Source organism: Pongo abelii, chromosome 21 (genome assembly GCF_028885655.2).
Source record: "Pongo abelii isolate AG06213 chromosome 21, NHGRI_mPonAbe1-v2.0_pri, whole genome shotgun sequence".
NCBI lineage: Eukaryota > Metazoa > Chordata > Mammalia > Primates > Hominidae > Pongo > Pongo abelii.
The window spans coordinates 68,649,390-68,669,363 of record NC_072006.2 but is presented as its reverse complement, the minus strand read 5'-3'; the positions used below and the strand labels follow the sequence as shown (position 1 = coordinate 68,669,363).

The 19,974-nt window shown below is 54.8% G+C and overlaps 1 protein-coding gene across 12 annotated transcripts in view; it reads right to left on the bottom strand.

The window, feature by feature from the left end:
* Positions 1-19,974, bottom strand: part of MYT1 (myelin transcription factor 1) — a 90,345-nt gene that overhangs the window by 33,286 nt on the left and 37,085 nt on the right. For 10 of the 12 annotated variants that reach the window (XM_054541992.2, XM_054541986.2, XM_054541987.2 and 7 more), the window contains 7 exons: positions 13,486-13,540; positions 12,470-12,500; positions 7,478-7,540; positions 6,839-7,086; positions 4,168-5,058; positions 1,338-1,472; positions 547-637 (listed from right to left, as the gene is read on the bottom strand). In XM_054541992.2, the coding sequence (XP_054397967.1) occupies positions 547-637; positions 1,338-1,472; positions 4,168-5,058; positions 6,839-7,086; positions 7,478-7,540; positions 12,470-12,500; positions 13,486-13,540 (1,514 nt within the window). Of the gene's footprint in view, positions 1-546; positions 638-1,337; positions 1,473-4,167; positions 5,059-6,838; positions 7,087-7,477; positions 7,541-9,574; positions 9,588-12,469; positions 12,501-12,728; positions 12,883-13,485; positions 13,541-19,974 lie in introns of those variants that run through there. The other 2 variants (XM_054541997.2, XM_054541998.2) reach the window with 2 other exon arrangements.

Sequence of the window (19,974 nt, the reverse complement as noted above, 5' to 3'; positions counted from 1 at the left end):
AGCTCCACTTCCACCTGGGCCTCAGGACTCCCACCAAGCAGCCCAGAGCACAGCCCTGGCCTGCCGAGGTTACTGTTCATGTCTGCCCTTTCCACTCAGGAGCAAGAGCCAGTGTGCAGAGGTTTTCTGAATGTGGGTAGGACACAAAGTATTCACCTGGCTCTCCACATGGTCACTGTACCTCTCTTCACAGAGGGTGCATTGCTCGCTCCTCTGCAGGCCGCCCCTGCTCTCTTGGGAGCCCCAGCTCATAGCGGTCAAGGCAGCAACACCACTGGGTGACTGTACCTCCAGTTGCTGCTCTGCCCACACAAAGGCCCCTCACAGCCCAGGTGTGCCCTGACCTTATACCCACTCCTCAGGGCAGCAGGCTGGGAGAAGGGGGGCACACAGGGAGCCCCAGGCAGGCCAGAGCCCCGTCCCAGGTCACAGGCCGAAGGCCCAGGCAGGGACACACAGGCCCAACCCAGGTGCCCTACCACACGTGGAGCCCCCCACCACAGCCCCCACCACAGCCCCCACTGTGGCCCAGCTCAGTCCAAGTACCTTCTGTGTGTGTTGCGGTTGCTGTTCACGTGACCCTGGCCCGTGCAGCCAGGAGTGGGGCACTTCAGCACGTTCTCATGCATGGCTAAGACTGGAAGAGAACCGGGGGTGGAGGGAGCCAAGGCTGTCAGAGAATCTGGGGAGCAGCAGCTGTGTGGGGAGCACAGGCTGAGGAGGGTGCAGGAGCCCTGTCCAAAGGTGCTGCTTGGTAGGCAGGTGGGGGACACAGCAACGCAGGGCAGCTCCAGCCCCCAAGAGCCTGCAGACGCAACTCCCCACCCTCAGCCTGGTCAGGGCGTGCCCCCCCACCACCACTGCGGTCCCTCCCTCCTGCGGCAGAAACCAGACTCAGCTTTAAAACTTTTCATTCTGTAGTTTGCTCCTTTAGATTTGATTTTCACAATTGCTGCTTCTAGCCCAAACATAAGGACAAGTATTTGCTTCCTAAGCTTTCGGAGCGCAGAGGTTGCTGCCAGAAGACCTCTCCCTTCCCAGCTTGGCTGGCACTAGCCTGTCCCCTCCCTTCGATCTGTGACTGTGGGCTCTGACCCGGACTGGCGTCTCTAGGTAGACAAATGGGCTGGTTGCAGGGCCCCAGCCTCAAAGGGCTCAAGTTTGGTCTGAGGAAGTTTGTGGGGGAAAGCGGGGAGATGTAAGGATGAGCACCTGGACAAACCAAAGGGGCAGGTTACGGCCCTGGGCAGGCCACGCCTCCCCATAGACACCACCCAAACGCCACAGAGGCAGCCTGAGCTTCACAGTTAGGGCTAACGCTGCACAGAGCTACTCACTCTCTGGGGGGATCCTATCCTTGTGGGGACAGCCAGAAAGGCTGCGGTGGTGAGGGTACAACCCGGTAACGTGGCCAGTGCCATCACAGCCTGGTGTTGGACACTTGATCTCACGCTTCTCAGCTCTTGAAGGATCTAAAACACACAAGTGACATCAGTTAGGGCCAGGAAGCTGGGTGGTGAGCAGGGAGGAGGCAGGGGTAGCTCAGGAACCCTCTCTCTGGCTGTCCGGAGAGCAGGGAGGTGAGACTGCCCATGAGCTTGAACAGGGACTGGGGCTGGACAGTCAGGAGACCCTGAAGAAACCAGCCCACACTGGCTACCTGTGCGGAAGCCCTGAGGCTGCCCTGACCATCCCAAATAGCAGTGTGTGCAGCGTTGTAAGGAGAACAACCCGGATGGCAGCTGGAGTCCTGTTTCCTCTCTCCTCTGACAGTGTGGAGGCCTCATGGGTCAGCCTTCTGCCTAGAGAGGTCAAGGCGTTTGGCAATATTCCTGCCAGGAGATGTCCTTGGGATTTGACAAAATGAGGAAGACAAAGGAGTTGAGTAACTTATCCAAGGCTGCATGACTAATCTATGCCTGGGCAGAAATTTAAACCCAAATCTCAGTTATTGACCTCATCTAGCCTCTGCAGGTCCAGGCCGGTCACTATAGAGTGTAGGGACCAGCAGGAACACGGAGGACCCTCAGAGCAGAGCTGACATCTCAGTGAAACACCTTTGGACAAGCTGTCCCCTTTGGGAGGGTGCAGAGGTCACAGAGCCAAACTCAGAACTCCCACCTCAGAGGGGGAGGGTCCCAGCAGGGGGCTCCAAAGGGAAGGAGCTCTTGCTCTGCTGCCCCAAGTTCAAAGGAGTCAGACTTCCACCCATGTGGACAGGCAGGGGTGTCCTGAGGAGCTTCCAAACCCATGCCCAGCACCGGCCTCCTGGGCTTGCCGCCCCTGTCCCACGGCCTCTGTCCAGAATTCTCGCGGCATCTGTGCCCCAACATCAGTCCCTTAGAACCAGAACCGCACGTTCACATTGCACAGACACTCACAGCCCAGCTCGGCACTGCCTGGTGTTCTCAGCTTGGCCACCTGTGTCACCTGGGGCCGTGTCCCTCTGGGTCCATGCACTGAAAATCTATTCCTGAAGGCAGGACGCCTTGCATCTGGGTCCTGCTATGTCTGTCCCACAGGTCTGAGACCCTCGAAAACCTGGGCCTAGGGCTGTCACTTGGTGTCTGTGTTCCTCATATGTGTCCCACCAAATTCTGCGCTGATCTGTGCAGCCCAAGCACACCACACCCAGGCTAGTAACCACCCCAGGCCCTTAACACCTGACCCTGAGTCTCACCTTCAGCCTGTGTCTCTTTGTGCCATGGCCCCACAAGGCCGGAGCATGACAGTGCCGACCCAAATCTGGGTCCCCAAAGAGCTGTCCCGCCATCGGGGTTGCCCTAAAGGGTGTCCCCACAAAGCCATTCTTTGGGTCCATCTCACCGTGAAACCATGTCCCCACCTGTGTCCCCTTAGTATCTTTCCCCTGAGCTTGTCTCATATGCCTGGGTGTTCCCAGAAAATATGTCCCTCACGTCTCCACTGACCTGCCTATCATGCCCCTTGAATTACGTCTCACTCAGGTCTGTCTCTCGAGTTGGCAAGTCGGTGTCTCCTGCATTTTTGGTTCCTGGCTCCAGCACCTGAGTCATCTCCCATCCCAGTTCTCTCTCCTTATCCGCTCCCTCCCTGGTCTCAGCTAGCCCTTCCTGGGGGCACTCATTGGAAGAGCACCAAGAACTCCCACTGCCCCCGTCCACCTGGAGAAGAGATGCAGGACTAGACATGGGGAGAAAAGAGGCCGAGGTCAGGGCAGGTCCCTAGTCTTAGGAGAATAGAGGCCAAGTGCCCAGGTGCAGGAGGCCCTCTGCACCAGGCCGGCTGGGTCAAAGCTGGCCTGTCCAAGGCCTGGCCTCCCTGGCATGGCTCACTGAGGGAGCAGCCCCTGGCCAGCCCTGCTCCCCAGGCCCCTGTCCCAAGGAGGAATCCGAGATGGGCAGTCAGCAGAGCAGAGCCAGCCTGTTGTCCATACCCTGACACCCCAGTAACAATGAAGGCCGTAACCGTTTACTCAGGATTCGTCCTCAGACCTCAGCACTCCAGGCTCCCAGCTGCTCCCCAACCACATCAGCTGCTTCCCAGCGGCTCCCCAACCACATCAGCCCAGGCCCAGGCCCCTCCAAGCAGCCCTCCTTGTCTATCCTCACCTCAACATCAGCCACTCAGTGCGCTCAGGGGATGCCTCCCCTATACCCTGCACACTTTAGAGCCAAATCCAGAGACAGATGCAGAGCCAGCGGCAGGCTGCTCCCTCTGAGGAGCAAGGGCACCCCTCACATCTGCCTGCTGGTCTCCACCCCACAAGAGGATCAGGATGACCCAGCATAGCTGTAGGATACAGCGGGTTCTGTCATAGCACAATCCCTGCCACAAGTGTGAGTTGGGGTGGAAGGGACAGGACGGTCCCCACCCTCTCCAGACCCCAGATGCTGCTGTGACCAGTCACTGTGGGTGGGTCATTGTCCCTCCCACCTCCTCTCTCCCACCTGGTTCTTTCTCACACGTCTCCGCTCTGTGTCTCGCTCCAGATCGCTCTATGTAAAGCAGTGTGGGAACCCATTTGCTCAGTATCTGACCACAGTCTGTGTCATGTATTTGTCCTTTTGTCTGCTTTTCTGCCATCCCCCAGCCCCCTGTCCTAGAAGGGCTCTCAGCCTGCATCTGCACACCTGGGGCAGGGGTGAAAGGATGAGTCTGCAGGGCCAGGCCACCCCTGAGCCCTACCTTTACTGTAGTAGCTCTTCCGTACAGTGTCCAGGGGCTTTGCTGCCTTTCCTGGCTCTCCCAGGCCCAGCTGGCTCTGCTCGGCAGGTGGGCAGCCCGGCTCGCAGACTGTGCGCACCTGTTCAGCCTTCAGGGCAATGGCCTGCTCCAGGAGGCCCAGGTTTCCCCGGGTCATCATGTCATGCATCTCCGACTCGTCAGTGACTGTTGACTTCTGGGAGTGGGTGTCCTCATCCTTGTCATCATCCGAGTGGACCTCCACAATAACAGAGTACTCAGGCTTGAGACTGGGTGATTCTGGGCCCCGGAGCTCAGGGGCCTTCTGGGCAGAGGTGTGAGAGGTGTCTTCCTGAAAGATCACATCAGGAGCTGCCTCCTCCTCCTCCTCTTCCTCTTCCTCCTCCTCTTCCTCTTCCTCCTCCTCCTCTTCCTCTTCCTCCTCCTCTTCCTCTTCCTCTTCTTCATCGTCCTCCTCCTCTTCTTCCTCCTCCTCCTCGTCCTCCTCGTCCTCCTCTTCGTGACTCAGGATGCCTTTCTGCTTGCTGGACTCCTCACTGGCTGCATCCTCCAGGGACTGGGGACACAGGTCCTGGGAGCGCTCAGTGGTGACTTCGACGACCTCCTCGGCATCCTCTGGCTGGATGAAGAGGCCCTTTTCACCCTCCTCACTGGCAGCTCCCTCTGTGGCCTCCTGAAGCAGGTGCACAATGCCAGGACCTGGCTTGGCTGCCTGGCCCAAGTCCTCTTCCACCAGGGTCTCTTCAGCAATTTGACCCAAGTTCAGGAGAGAAGTTGCGATGATTCCCTGGTAGCTGCTATAGCTGCCCTTGGAGGAGCCAGTGGGGCTGCCGATGGGGTTGGATCCAAAATGGGACTTGACAGGGCTCCTTCCTGCACAAAATCAAAATCAATATGGGGGCCAGAGAGCACGTGGGAAGACTCCAGGTCTTCAGTCCCCAACACACCCACCACCCGTCCACCTGACCTACCACTCACTCTTTATACGGGAGCCAAGGGGAAACATGAAACTCCAGAAGTGGGGATTTGGTATGGACCTTTCTGTCAACGCTTCTGCCTGAATCCAGAAATCATGGTGAATATATTTTAGGAGGCAGGTCATGGGCCACTGATGTATTTTTTAAACTAAGAATTACTTTGATACTTTTTCTTAATGTTCCTCTCCCATCACGTTTACTTCCCCAAATCAGATAAACCTGCATTGTATACAATGGAGCTTAACCAACAAGTCAGATTTTAAAAAAATAATAATAATTGTTTCAAAATTGAAAAGCAGTAAATAACAATGGGCGCGGTGGCTCATGCCTGTAATCCCAGCACTTTGGGAGGCCGAGGTGGGTGGATCACCTGAGGTCAGGAGTTCAAGACCAGCCTGGCCAACATGGCGAAATCCTGTCTCTACTAAAAATACAAAAATTAGCTGGGTGTGGTGGTGCACGCCTGTAGTCCCAGCTATTCCTTGAACCCAGGAGGAGGAGATTGCAGTAAATCAAGATCGCGCCCCTGCACTCCAGCCTGGGCAACAGAGTGAGACACTCTCAAAACAAAAACAAAACAAAACTAAGATATGGTAGGTGCTCACCACATGCAGGCCCCGCAGGGTTGTCAGCAAGGACGCCTGGGCCAGCACACCCCACAGTGGTAGGAACGGGCCCTGCCATCCACCCACTTCGGAGAGGAAAGTCCAAGCCCAGGTTGACGGCTGAACTCCAGACGCCCTTCTTGATAAGAAAGCAGGAAAATGTGTATCTTTTCTACCTGAGATCTAGGACTATGTTGATTCCACGGGGCAGCACACTCACTCCAGAGCCCCCCAAGGGAGCTGGGGTCGAGGACCCTCTCTGGCTTTGCTTCTAAAATCCATCTCAGACCCCTCCCCACTGCAGAAGCTTGGGGAGTTCTGGGTGAGTGGTGGGGATGGTTGGGGGAGTGGACCTTGGGCCTCGTCTGACCCCAGGTCTCTACAGATCTGCCAGGGCTCTCAGGGGCACAGACCTCTCCCTCCGGGACCCAGGGGCCAAAGCACCTGCTTCATCCACTTTTGCCAAGGGCTAGGTGCTCCAACATGGCAGTCCTGGTAGACCCCACAAGGAAGTGGGGGACTCGTCTGCTTTCCTCCTTCCCCTCTTGGCTTCCCCGGGCACCCCGTTTTCAGAGGCCCCACCTGGTCCTCAATCACCTGAAGCTCAACCTGAGATGTTTCCTCAGCATCTGCCTGTGAGTGCCTCAGGGGAAAGCAGAGGCCTCTCACCCAGGCACGTCCCCCAGAACAGAGGGCCGGTCTAAGACCCTCCCTTCCCCACTTACAGACACACAGAGACACAGCCTTGTCTGTCTCTCTCATATACATGCAGACACACCTGCCGAAACACGCTGCAACTGCACACACACACACACACACCAGCCCCGTGTCTGTGTCTGTCCTGCCTCTCTCCTACACACACAGTGTTCACACACAAACACACCACAGGCCCATAAGCACCATGGGCAGACCTCTCTCCCAGGAAGCCCAGCACATGTTGGGACAAGACATGCCTTGTTCTCGGGAAGGGCTTTCTCTCGCCCGGAGTGAGCCCCTCCCCGCTCACAGGCTGCAATTCTCCAGGGCCACACTAAGCGCCCTTTATTCGGGGAAGAAAGAGCGACAAAGCACCTTCAGCTGTCTCGGGGCGATGAATCTCGTCCTGTCCTGATGTCTCAGCCTCGGCCCCCTCCAGAGTTCCTTCCGATTCATCCGAAACAGAGGCGTCCTTCACCTCGGTGTCCTCACTGCCGTCGCTGTCCACACCATAGCCCTCGTCCAGAGCCAGCTTCAGGGGGTGCGACTTCCTCTTGGACACCAGGTGCTCAGCCTCAGCGCCCTCCAGCTTCCTCTTCTTGGCCAGGGGGCAGCTCTGTAAACTGGGAGGGAGGAGTAGGGAGGAGTAGGCAGTGGAGAGGGCCAGGCTAGGGCCACGAGAGGCCTCAGACACCCCATGAGCCCCTCCCGAGTGTCCTCCCCCCACCCCGCACAGACTCATCCAGTCCTTGCAGGGGACCCGGACAAAAAAAACAAAGTGCAGCACTGGGAGGTCAGATGGTCTGTCTTCCCCCACAGGAGGTGCCCATGGCTACATGGACCTCCATGCTAGAGTGGGAGGTCGCTGCCTCACAGAAGGGTCAGCAGCCTGGCCTTGGGAGCCATGGAAAAAGATGGAAAGTTCTCCATCTGCAAAAGGGCCTAGAGCAGAGTGGGCAGGGGGCTCCAAATCTACTGCCCAGGAATCTCTGTGAGATCCAAGGGTCCTCTTACCTTCGGTGCCTGGAGTACTTGCCCCGGACGTGCCCTGAGCCCGTGCATCCTGGGGTGGGGCAGCTGAGGGGAAATAAAAAGGCAAGGCCACATCAGGCGATGGGCTCAGATCTCAGGGCCCATCGCAGACCTTCACCCTGGGGAGCAGACTATCTCCAAACGATTCATCTCAGAACGGCTGCCTGCAGTTTGCTGAAAATTAATAACTCACCCCATTCAAATAAATGAATGGCTCATTACAGTTTTACGAGTGTTCAATTAAAGACTGTGTATATGTAAGAGCAAGACTTCTAGCGCCAGAGTCTCCCAGAGCGCTCCCTACGGCAGGCATTCCACCAGGTTTCCAGGAGCCTGGACACAAGACACTCTGAGGTGCCCTGAACACAGTACCCCTCTCTAAAGAGGTCCCAAGTCCAAAGCACAAAAGTTGGCGTTCTCTGTGGCCATCACTAAGCTGTAAGGCCTACAGCCATCGAGGGCAACAGCCTCTGCATTCCCTGCCAGCTGCGACCTTCGTGCAAACTGAGCCAGGACTGATGGGCAGAAAGGAATCTGTGGCCCAAGCCACAGACGGTGGTGAAGATTCCACCAGTAGCTGGTGTGGGTTCCAGCTTCCACACAGGGAAAAGAAGCCAGGAGGGCCAGTGAACCAGGAGCCGACAGCATCTGCCTTGGTGGAAGACTTTTGGGCTGTGCTAAGAAGGGCAGTTTGGGGAGGGGGTGATACTGACCTTCCTGCATCTCTCACCCTAGAAGCACAAGGCAGGACACCCAGGAGTTCCTCTTCCTTAACCATCATCTGTCTCCCTATATAACCAAACCAGCAGGAAGCTCTGGAAACTTCTGAGCATGAGTACTGACTATGCCAACCAATGTGGCAGCAGGACCACAGCTCCCACAGCTGCCTCAGGCACAAAGGGGCCAGTGTGGAGTGTGAGGCCAGAGTTCACCACATATCAGGCTCTTGTGGGCTGTCGGATGCATCCACGGCTCAAGGACTACAAGGAGCTGCCATTGTAAGACCCAGACGCCTGTGCCAGGTCACCTAAGGCAGGTGGGAGGGGCCAGCCTGCGCTCCTTGTGGGAAGAGAGAGGCTTTCCTGGCCAAGACGGGAAGACCTTGCTTTTAGCAGGATTGGCGTTGTGAGTCTGAGCTCTTTCCAAAACCCGAGCACATCTTCCGGAGCCTGTGAAGGGAGGAAGGTAAGGGCTGGTGCCCCCACACCTGGGACCCAGGGAAAAGAACGCCATCCCCAGTCTCTATCCAGACACCTCTGATCGTTTCTAATTCGACTGACCACAGGCCTGACTGCAGACAGGCCACCCTCCCCGACTACCTCAGGGAGAACCATCAGCAGAATCCAGGCCTTACCCTATCCCCTGGCTCAACAGCAGCCATGGGGTGGGGGAGCTCTCATGTGGATGGACGTTCTCTGCAGCCTTCCGGGGTGGGGTTTGAGTGTGTTAACGAGAAGACAGAAAGGGAGGGAAGGAGGGAGGCAGGAGGGAAGAAGGAACCCAGACGGGAAAGGAGGGGAAGAGGGAGGAAGAGGGAGAGAGGGAGGAAGAGGGAGAGAGGGAGGGCACCCCACACTTGACTGGGGGCTCCCTTTCCAAACTGAGGGAGTTGCCGCCGCTGCCACCCACCTCTCCCTGCTTCTAGTCTCTTCTAAAATCCAGGCCCACACTTGCTTTCACTCTTTGGAGAACTAGCTTTGAGACTTTTCACAAAAAGCTCCTTGTTAATGGGGATTTGAAGCTAAGGTCCCAATTAGCCGATGAAATCACTGAGTTAATCAGGCAATTAGGTGACAGCTGCTGTGGAGGCCTGTGGGGACTGGACTGCCCTGAACATATCACCCTCAGCTCAGAAGAGTCCTGGTCCCCAGAAAGGTGGGCCTGCACCTTCCGGCCCCAGCCTCAGAGGGTGTGAGACAGGGCTGTGAGCCCAAGTGCATGGAGCTGATAAGGCCACTCCGGGACAGGAAGCTGGAAACCCCTTAGATGCCTGCTCCCCACCCCACAGCCAAGTGGACAAGAGACCCAGCCAGGGCCTCCAGGGATGTCATGCCGGCAGATGCCAGCCCTGCGGTTCACCTGCAAGCACACTCAGCTCTTGTTTACTGATTGATGTCCTCTGGGTGCTCAGGGCCAGAGTTGTAGGGAGAGGAAGACAGCCAGGGCTCCAGGACTCCCGAGCCTCTTTTCTCCGGAAGGAGGGAATTCCCCAGCCTTGACTCCCCAGCTCTGACTAGGACTGGTGTCAGAGATGTGAGGAAAGGATGCACGTGAGGCTGGGAAGAGGGTGTGGCTCACAGTCACCCCTCAGCTGGCATCCTGCATGACAGCTCTGAGGGACCCAAACTTGAAAAGTAGGCGTCAAAGAAGACAAGTCAGGAGAGGAGCTGAATCCCAGCCTGGAGCCCCATGCTTCAGCTACTAGCCTTTGAAGACACTGCCTTCCCCGCCTTCCCTCCCTCTCCTGGGGCAGTCGTCTGGGTGGGAGTTGGCCAGTGGCTCAAGGAGCAAGGCGCCAGAAGAGGAAGCGTGAGCTACAGACGTGTTCTCTCTCTGAACTTGGAGATGGTCCTGAACTCGGTGTTGTTGGCGCCTCGCTGTCTCAAAGACACTAACCCCAACCCTAACCTTCCCTAGTCTTTGCCTCCAGCAGAACCAGTCTTAGGCCATGTGACAACAGATGGACCCAGGCAAAAATACAAGCTGAAACGTCATCAGTTCTCCCAATGGGGTGAAAGGAAAAACCATCAAACCGCTTCTTTGCTCAGGCACTCCCAGTGGGCTCCGAGGTCGGAAATAGCAGCTCAGGGTCCTACTCGATCCAAGTCCAACCTCTCCTCAGCTCACCTGGTAAACAACCAACGGAGTGTCTCCCTGGGAGCTCTGCCTGAGCTGGTGGGGAGGCAAGCTGGGATTAGGCACTGCAGCCTGTGAAGTTCTGAGTCAATGTGGTGTTGAGTCTCTCATCCACAGAGAAAGTCCTGCACACAGGGGTTTCCGACAGGTGACTCTGTGTCCATGAGCTCATCCAGTGCCACGGTCTGCACACAGGACGTGATGCTCCTCTCACAGACCACAACAGTGCGTTTTCTCTGTGGGTCATGCTTCCTGTTCTGGCACCCACAGCGTGGGCCACAGCAGGACAGAGGTCTCATCTGCTTGTCCAGTCAGAGCCCAGGGTGTGCTGGTAAACAGGTCTTTGGGAGGGGAAACATCATCAGTCCATTTCTGTGGTGTAAATGCTCCCACGATGGCTGGGGCACGCGGTCAGCCAGCACGAGCCACAGGCATGCCCACGTGAAGCGTGTGGCCAGCAGATGTTTGAGAATACAGGAATGAATGGTACCTTCCGTGCAGAATGTATTTGATTCCTTGGAACATCATCTTTGTTCTATTTTACTCTAAGCATCACTTGTCAGCAATGAAGAATTGCTGAAGAAATTGTTGCTGGAACACTAGATGTCAACACATTTTCCCCTAGTTTCTCCATTAAAAAGTTTAAGGGTCTCACTATTACCAAATATGTATGTTGAGACCACAAGGCTCATGATGAGGGCATCAAAATCCAAATGCTCACAGAACCCCTCACTTAGGCTGGACAGGTCCTCTCAGAATGTTTCAAAACAAACCAGTCTATTTGAGAGTCACTTTTCCTTCTGCTGTTTCAAAGCTACAAGAGAGCACCCTGCCATTTGTATTTGCCTTTTCAACTTCCTCCACACTCCGTTACCAAAAAAGCCTGGAGTTTCCTCAACTCCTGTGCCTCACTCACTGCACCCTTGCCTGGGATTCTCCTCCGTCTTTGTCTGTACCGTGTCCCTGGGCGACTCCACGTGGCACCTCCTCTTCCCTTTCCTTGGGGCCCTCTGAGCATCTCTCGCCATCGCAATCACCGCTTCTTCAGCAGGCTGGCCAAGCAGACAACGTCTCCCTTCCAGGGAGCCGATCCCTGTGCTTCGGAGGACTGTGTTCTGGGGAGCACCCGGTGCGATGCTGAGGACACCAGACTGGAAGTGCTGGCACACAACCTGGTTTGGCTGAGGTTCCACCCCATCCCTCCCACCTGTTACCCAGGGTGCGGCTTCCATCAAGTAGCACATGCGATTCAGCTCTTCTGGTTAGATGAAGAGTAACCCCGGAGTCTCAGTTTCCCCACTTCACAAACAGGATAATAACATCACCAGGCAGTGCTTCCATGACCTTCCCAGAGATCAAGACTGTGATGTGTGACTGACGCAGAGCCTGGGGCTTGCAGCACCCCAACTCCCTCCCGTAGTCCTCCCCCTTCATCTCCAAGTTACGGGGCCTCAAGTGTCAGAGGGACACTGTCTTCCTGTCCCACCTCTGCAAAACGTTTACAAAGTGAACTTTGCAGTCCTCTCATTTTCCTGACTGGCAGAAGCCATCCACTCTTCAATTGTCTGCTGAACAATAAGACGGTCCCTGCCCTGAGAATCTGTATCCCTAAGAAGCAGGAAGGAAATGGTCACAGAGCTCAGCCAGCCAGCCAGGTCATCAGCACACAGAACTGCTGTTTGCATCCCGAGCCAATGGAAGACTCAGGATGTAGAAGACCCCCTTCTTTCATCTCATCCCCGAACTGGGCCTCCAACCATCTGACACAGAAGCACTTTTGAGGGTCCGCTAAGAGAGCAGCTCGTTTTTGGTTTGGGGGACCGCAGTGACAATCCAGGTCCTCATGGTGACCAGGTGTGGGCACATCCGTGTCCTTGCCATGATGTTGGTGTGCCACATGATGTCACATGATGGGGCCAGGACAGAGATGAGAACAGGTAGAGATGGGGCCAAGATAGCTGGACACGTGGCCAGGAGAAAGGCAGTCTCCTTAGGGAAAGCAGGGGCTCACCAGGGGTGTTTGGCCAATCCAAGAAGACCCCGTTTGGGACATTTAGGATATCTCCAGGGTCACAGGCACATAGATGACGCTTGGTGCTAACAGGAAGACTTCCTTACCTGAGGTCTGCAGCTGTGGTCTCTGGGGGTCCTGGGAAAAAGAGAGAAACAGGGAAAACATGTGGGAATTGTGATTTTAAAGGCTCATTGCCCTAACAGCATAAACTAAGTTAAACAGCCAAGAGGTTTGCCAAGGACAAGTGGAGGCAAATCTCAGTGAGACCTGAGCAGTTTCCCCGGGGCCCTCACCCTTTCCTGACCTCCCAGAGAGTCCTCCAAGGTCAAAAGAGTGAGCTGCTCCCCCAAGCCTGGTGCTCACCCCAGAAGCTCCCCTGAGCAGCCTGGCAGTTTTGCAGAGTGGGACAGATGCTCCACCTCAGACAGGATCTCTGGGACCTCAGGGCCAGGGATGGTATCTCTTTCTCTAATTGCAGATAGAAGTCAGCTTTTGGCAGGAAACACAAACCACCAGATCAAGCTGGACAGAGAAGAGAACAACTGGACCAAGTTACTGGTCCTTCAGTGATGGCTGCAAAGATGCACGGGGCTCTGACCAGGGCAGGCACACCTGAGATGCTTGGGCACAACAGGAAGCCCCCGCCCATATCAGGGAGGTAAATATGGCCAGGGGTTGGGGCCCAGATCCTAGCAGAGTGAGCAAGGCCTCAGCCCCCTCTCCTCCCACTGCACTTCCAGCTCAACCCAGCAACCTCCTATTCCCCATTAGCACCAAGACTGATCGCCTGGGAAGGAAGGGGGCTGGCGGTGGAAGGCTGGCAGCCTCTCATTTCCAAACAGAATGGTCTCGTAACTGAGCCTTCTACTCCCACTCCATGGAGCTGGGTCTGCCTCAACATTTCTGCCCTCAAGGCAGGTTCATCTGGGCCAAAGGCCCCTCAGCAGCCCTCTTAGATGCCAGCTTCAAAGCTCAGCAGCCCTGAGGATGAACGAGGCTGAAGAGGCCTGAGGTCCCCAGGGCATCTCTGCACATGTGTGGTTAGGGGTTTGTGCTCCTGAGGAAAACCACAGAGGAAAGTGGCATTTACAGCCCTGGAGTAGGGGAGGGCTGCACTCACCTCGCAGGGCCTTGGATCGGGTGCGAGCTCGCTTGTCTTCATTTTCTAAGCTCATCTGCAAGCAAAAAACCACGACGTTAACAAGAAAACTCAGCCAGTGCCTCTGGAGTACAGAGCCGTCAGGAATGTCTGGCCATTTTCTGGCTCAAGCTTTGACAGCAAAGGTGATTTTGGGCACAGAATGACAAGGATGGGCTCACAGGACAAGAAAGGCCTGGGGCCAGGAGCAGCAGGTGGGAGGGTGTAGAGAAAGGACCTTCTACAAGGCCTGGAATTGTCCCATCAGCATGTCCTCGCCCTTGGCAAGCAGGGTAGAGTGCACTGTGCCCTCCCACTGCCCCCAGGTTTGCACCTGCCAACAAGTGCCGAGGTGTGGGCCCTGCCCCACTGAAGCCTGATGAATGTCCATGCGTTGTCCATGAGGGTCTCCGGGCCCGACACAGAGCAGCACCCACTGCTCACCTGGTCAGGCAGGTGCTGAGGCATCAGGGCAGGTCGCTCACCACAGACTCAGCCACCAGCGGCAGTGCTGGCTCGTCCAGTGGCTTCTGACCCCAACGTGTCCCCAGAGCACAGCTTCCCATGGGCCCTTTCTTCCCACTACAGCAGAAGGCGTTAATGCCTCTCACGCACCAGGGTCATCCCATGAGAAACAGGCAACCTGGAGCGGCCCCAGCCCACATGTTCTCTGGGCCTCGAGGGCCTGGCTGCCTTGCCTGAGCCTATCAGTGTCCCTCCCCACCTGTGACCCTTGAACCTGACCAGCCTCCATGGGGACGCTGCCCACAGCACTGTCCTGCGAGGGAGTAATGGGGGAGCCCCCAGGAGGGTGGCAATCACAGAAAGGACATGTTGGGCAGTGGTGAGGGTCACACACAGCATCCTTGTCCTGTGTCACTCATGACAAATCTGGGAAGGCAGGTAAATCCCACACACTCCATGCAAAACATCCTTCCTGGGGAGCCACACCAGGCGGGGGAGGGCACCTCTAGCTGGACAGGGGAGGCCCAAGAGGAGAGCGCTGGACTCCACCACCATCACCTGTGGTCGGGAAAGGGAGGCAGCAAATCCACACCTGTCCCAGGCCACAGACGCCAGAGCTGCCAGGGCTCTGTGCGTGAGGTCGTCAAAGGGAAAGCAGGGGAGTGGAAAGAAGTAGCAGAAGAAAGGAAGAGAGGCAGCAGGAGGGGGCTCAGAAGCCCCCACGTATTAAATGGGGCTTTTGCTCCTGAAAGCCAGCAAGAGACAAATGTCTACATTACCACCTGGGAAGAAAGAAAAAGGAATTCCCCCAATTAGTAAGATGAAATTTGCAAATTGAACCTCCCCCATGCAGCAGCACTAACATACAATGATGTATGTGATTTGTTAAGGAAGAAAAATCAAAACCCGGGTAATTTATGCAACCTGTCGACTCCGGGCTGTGGAGCACAGTGCTGTGAGCTGTGCGTTTATTACAGCCTTCCAATAGAACGGAAGACAATTACTACAATTTCTGTTTTTAAAGCGGAGGTTCCCCATGGACCAATGGCTCACATTTAAAGTGAAGAGAGGAGCAGGTGTCACAGGGACTTCATTACATTTATGAGCCTTCAAATGTCGTCTGCTCTGAGCCCGTGCGCAATGCCTTCCGACGCAGGACGTACAATGGGGCTGATGCGTCTGATTGCGCGGTGCCTGCACTCAGCTGAAATGCAATCTACGGCTTTATTTATTTATTTATTTATTTTTTTGCCAGTTATCCCAAGGATATTGGCAAGCATTCTGCTAGGTTAAAGCGTGCCTTGGCAATTTGGATTTCCTGCAGATAAATTATTCAAAGAGCAGAGAATAGAGAGGGTTGCAGGGATGTGTAATGGGCGCTGCTTGAAAACTGTGAGCTCCCGTTGATGAAGCTGACAGCTCTGCCGCTCCTTCTGCTGAGCACCTTACCATTTGCAATTTATCTGCATTGACTGGTCAATAAGCGAGAAGTTCTCTTAGGGGCATGTAGCTTTGATTTTTAAAGGGAAAAAACTGAACTACCGACGAAAAAAAAACCAGGCTCTTTAATACGAGAATGAATCTATAAGAGCTGGGTGACTTGGGACACTGGTTTCTGAGCTGTTTGAAATCAGCAGTGCCGGCTGACGCGAAAGCATCTGGACAAAACCAGCACTGCTTGATTTACATCACTTTTCTTTTCGAAAGAAGTCAAAGCACTTCAGAGGTGATTTCTCTGCTCTCCTCCTGCCGCAAGATCGGCACCATGATGTGGTAGATGGAGAGCGGGTGCTGGGGGCGCCCCTGTGCCCAGCACCACCCAGGCTCACCTTGGTGATCACTGGGCGGCAGCCCCCCAGACCTTCTGCCCCCACCACACAATGACAGCTGGGCCCTAAAGGGCAGCTCAATGATGCAAAGAAAATTAAACACTTCTCAATTTTTCATTGATTTTTAAAACACACTTTACTTGTTCCAAACATAAGCCAACCAGGTCTCTTTTTTGTGCAACCCACAAATAGCCCAACGTCCTCTCCCCTTGAGAGTGAAAAGGCAGAATGACCCCATCACCCACTCTCACTGCTGGGCCGGCAACCTTTCTCAAGAACGTCTGCTCTGTTTCTCCAAATGCCAACTTCGTTCTGCCACTGCCAGCTTCATTCTGCCACTGCGAGCATGTCTTGAGGGTTTAATTAATATTTCAATAGTTCTGCCTTCAATAGGAAAACCATGAAAACTATGGGGAGGAGAATAATTAATAAATGCAAATACATTGTATATTGCCAAATTAACCCAAGAGAACTGTCTCTTTGTCCATCCATTTAACTTGCTTTCTTAGTGCCATATAAAAGCAGTCTCCTCAAAAGTGTGTTTTTACTTTGTTCTGTTTTATATTTCTTTTTAGTAAAGTCAGGATTAACCATGTAAGCTCTTTTGAAAACATACATAGTTCTGGCTGGGCACGGTGGCTCATGTCTGTAATCCCAGCACTTTGAGAGACTGAGGCGGGTGGATCACTTGAGGTCAGGAGTTCATGACCAGCCTGGCCAACAGGGTGAAACCCCGTCTCTACTGAAAATACAAAAATTAGTCAGGTGTGGTGGCGCATGCCTGTAGTCTCAGCTACTTGGGAGGCTGAGGCAGGAGGATCACTTGAACCCAGGAGGCAGAGGTTGCAGTGAGCCGAGATTGCACCACTGCACTCCAGCCTGGGCGATAGAGTGAGACTCCGTCTCAAAAAAAAAACCAAATATATATATATACACACACACACACACACACACACACACACACACACAGTTCTCACCATGACATGCTACGAAGACCAGCCCCTTTTCCAGACTCATCTGCTTGCTGGCCTTGCCAAAACAGAGTGCCCTGAGTTGGGTGTTTACAAACTCAGGAACCAAAACAAGCCAATGCAGTAAGCAGTCTTGAAACCTGCAGAGGGATCTGGACTCAGGCTGCAGCTGTGACAAATACACTCAGAACTCAGAAACAGGGCCGGGCATGGTGGCTCACGCCTGTAATCCCAGCACTTTGGGAGGCCGAGGCAGGCATGGTGAAACCTGACTCTACTAAAAATACAAAAATTAGCCAGGTGTGGTGGCAGCCGCCTGTAGTCCCAGCTACCTGGGAGGCTGAGGCACAAGAATCACCTGAACCCGCGAGGCGAAGGTTGAGGTGAGCTGAGATTGCACCACTGCACTCCCGCCTGGGTGACAGAGCAAGACTCCGTCTCAAAAAAAATAAAAAATGAAAAGAACCCAGACACATAGCCAGTAACAAACCACTCGTGTCTAACGTCTAAGGGGAAATGGTACACTCAGCTGCCAAAGATGTCAGGGTTGGAGATTTTCCATGAAGCCCAACAGGCTTTGTGCCAACTTCCACCTTTGCCCCCAGAGGCTGTGTCTCCTCACTCCTTCCCGGGCCCCAGCTCAGGGACACCCATTTCTCCTCACTCACTCACTGACTCCCTCTCTGTCTCTCTCTCTGCCTCTTTCATTCCTTTTTCATGCTTCCTCCCAGGACAGGGTCCTCAGGGCTGGACAGCTTCCTCCCTCAACCCCCATCACAGCCCTTCTGCACCAATGGCCCGGGGCCGGTCAAAGGACAGAATCCTGGCTGAAGCCCGGCCCCAGCAGGAGGGTGTCCTGGCCCTGAGGGGCACCAGCCTGGCATTCCAAGGTTTGTACATCACCCCAGGGAGGCAGGGAGTGCTCAGGGGAAAGTTCAAGAAACAGGGAGCTCTGCTAAGGGTTGAGAGCCAGGCAGGGATGGGGAGGGTGAATGGGTCAGTGACCTGAGGACATTTGGGGTGGGAGGCACTCCAGAGGTAGAGCTGGGAACATTCTTAGGTGGCCAGCACCCTGCCTCTTCCCAGCTCCTCTCAGTCTCCACCTTGTGCCTGTTTGCTTCCCTCACAGTCCTCATCTCAATCTGAAATGAGCTCATTCGTTCATGGTTGTAAGGTCATTGTCTCTCCTCCAGACAGCTGCTTAGTGCATAGCATTTAAGGATGGGTGGATGGACAGGCGGATGAATGAATAAATGGGGACAGTCAGAAACATCTCTGAAACCCTGGGGCTGGGGTGTGTGGGGAGCCGTGGTCAGAGGGGCTGCACAGAGGCCATATGTGGGAACCCTGAGCTGGGGGGTTCCGGGCACTCTGACACCACGGGGGCCATTCACCCCAGCCCTGGGCCAGAGAAGGAGACACAGTGGTGTTTTATTTTATTTTAAATGTGTTCTGACAGCCAGTAAATCTGGAGAATTAGGATGGACTTACAACTATTCTTTAAAAATCCATAAAATTACATAGGTTATAGTGTCTTGGTGGGACGGTTGAACCTCTTGCATAATGGTTTTCCTCCCAGAGACCTAGAAGAAGAGGGAGAGCACCTGCTGAGTCCCAGCAGACCATAGGCAGCCGCTTCCCAGAAGGGAGGGGCCAATGAAGACGGGGGGTGAGGAGGTGGCCAGAAACCGGCTGTCACCCCCCGCCCCGGCCTGGCTCCAACAGTACACATTCAGTCTCACTTCTCTGCAGCGAGGGGAGGGGAGAAAGACAGAGCCATGGTCTGGCCTGTTTTCTTCTCTCATTTATGTACTGAGGGCAGCATCAACTTCCCTGTCACTGCTGTGAAGCCATTACAGCAGACAGTATGGTGGAAGGTCCACGTTCCCACTCAACGATCCAAGAGCAGCATTCAAGCATCTGTGTTGCTCCCCTCCCGAGTATCCCAGGAGGATCTTCTGCTGTGTCCACAGCCCTCCCCTTCCCTTTCTTTAGAGCATGGACCTGCCTGCCAGCTCGGCCCACAGAACAGATATAGAAAGTCGGTGACCTCAGCACACATCCTGCTTTCCACTCTCTTGATCTCTGAGGCTAAACCATATGTCCTCACCCCTGAACCCCACTGGCAGCCATCACAGTACCCTTGGTTCCTTGCAGAGATAGTTCTGTCCCCACATTGGGTGATGTCCTGTTGCATGTCTGAAATTCTGAAATTCTCCTGACAAATTCAGCAGAATAGACCAGCCTCCTCCTTGGGATATAGAAAGGACACCTCCATGGGGCATTATTTAACACACGTCTGAGAAGGGGTTCCCTTGACAGCTCTAAGCATGGGATACTGGCTCACTTCACTCTCAAATCAAACATTAGAGCTACATAACGGATACCCTGATGAAGCAGCCATATCTGCAACCATCTGTTAAAAACTCCAGCACACCCAACCAGGATAGAATCCAACAACATAAAGAGAGGCCAGAAGGGCCATACCCAGTGGCAGCTCCTTCCCTTGCAGGAGCCTCCATCCAGTAGTCCTTGCCAGAGGCACCCCCTGCCCTGGGTGGCAGGAAGAAGGGTTGGCTGAATGGCCATGCAACTGATCTTTTCCTTGATTCTATATCTCTGAATATTTTGCAAGAAGGGGGTTGAGGAGCTACCATCAGTGCCTGCACACCCCGACACACCACCACCTGACTTTTCTGGCAGCCCCTTCCAATCGGTCCTGAGCTGTCCACATGCCTGGTGCTGAACTCAGAGGCGTGCCGCAGGCTGTCACGGTCCTGTGAACACACAGGGTTTGTGTGTTCACTGCCCTCCCATGCTGGCTCCTCACCTCACCCATCTCCTGTCCTAAGCCAGCCTCTGGAAGGCTAACCCCGATGCTGCTGTGGCTGTGTGACATCCCACACTGTGACCACGGCTTACCCCCTCCTCAGCCTCTTAGTCAGGAGATTCCACCTGCTCCTGCACCTGCCCCACTGTCCTCCAGGCAGTCGACCCTTTCTCATCCTCTCGCCTTCTCTGGCACACTTTTCATCTTAGCTTCTCTATTCAGAGCAGTAACTCAGGCCCTATCTGCAAGAAATGAAGGGAAATGACCCTCGAACAGAGCAGTGATGAAAGAGCTGGTGATGCCACGAGAACCTGGGCAAGGGCCCCTGGCTTTGTTCACAGAAGCAGCACTTTGAACAAGCCATGGGTTGTCATGG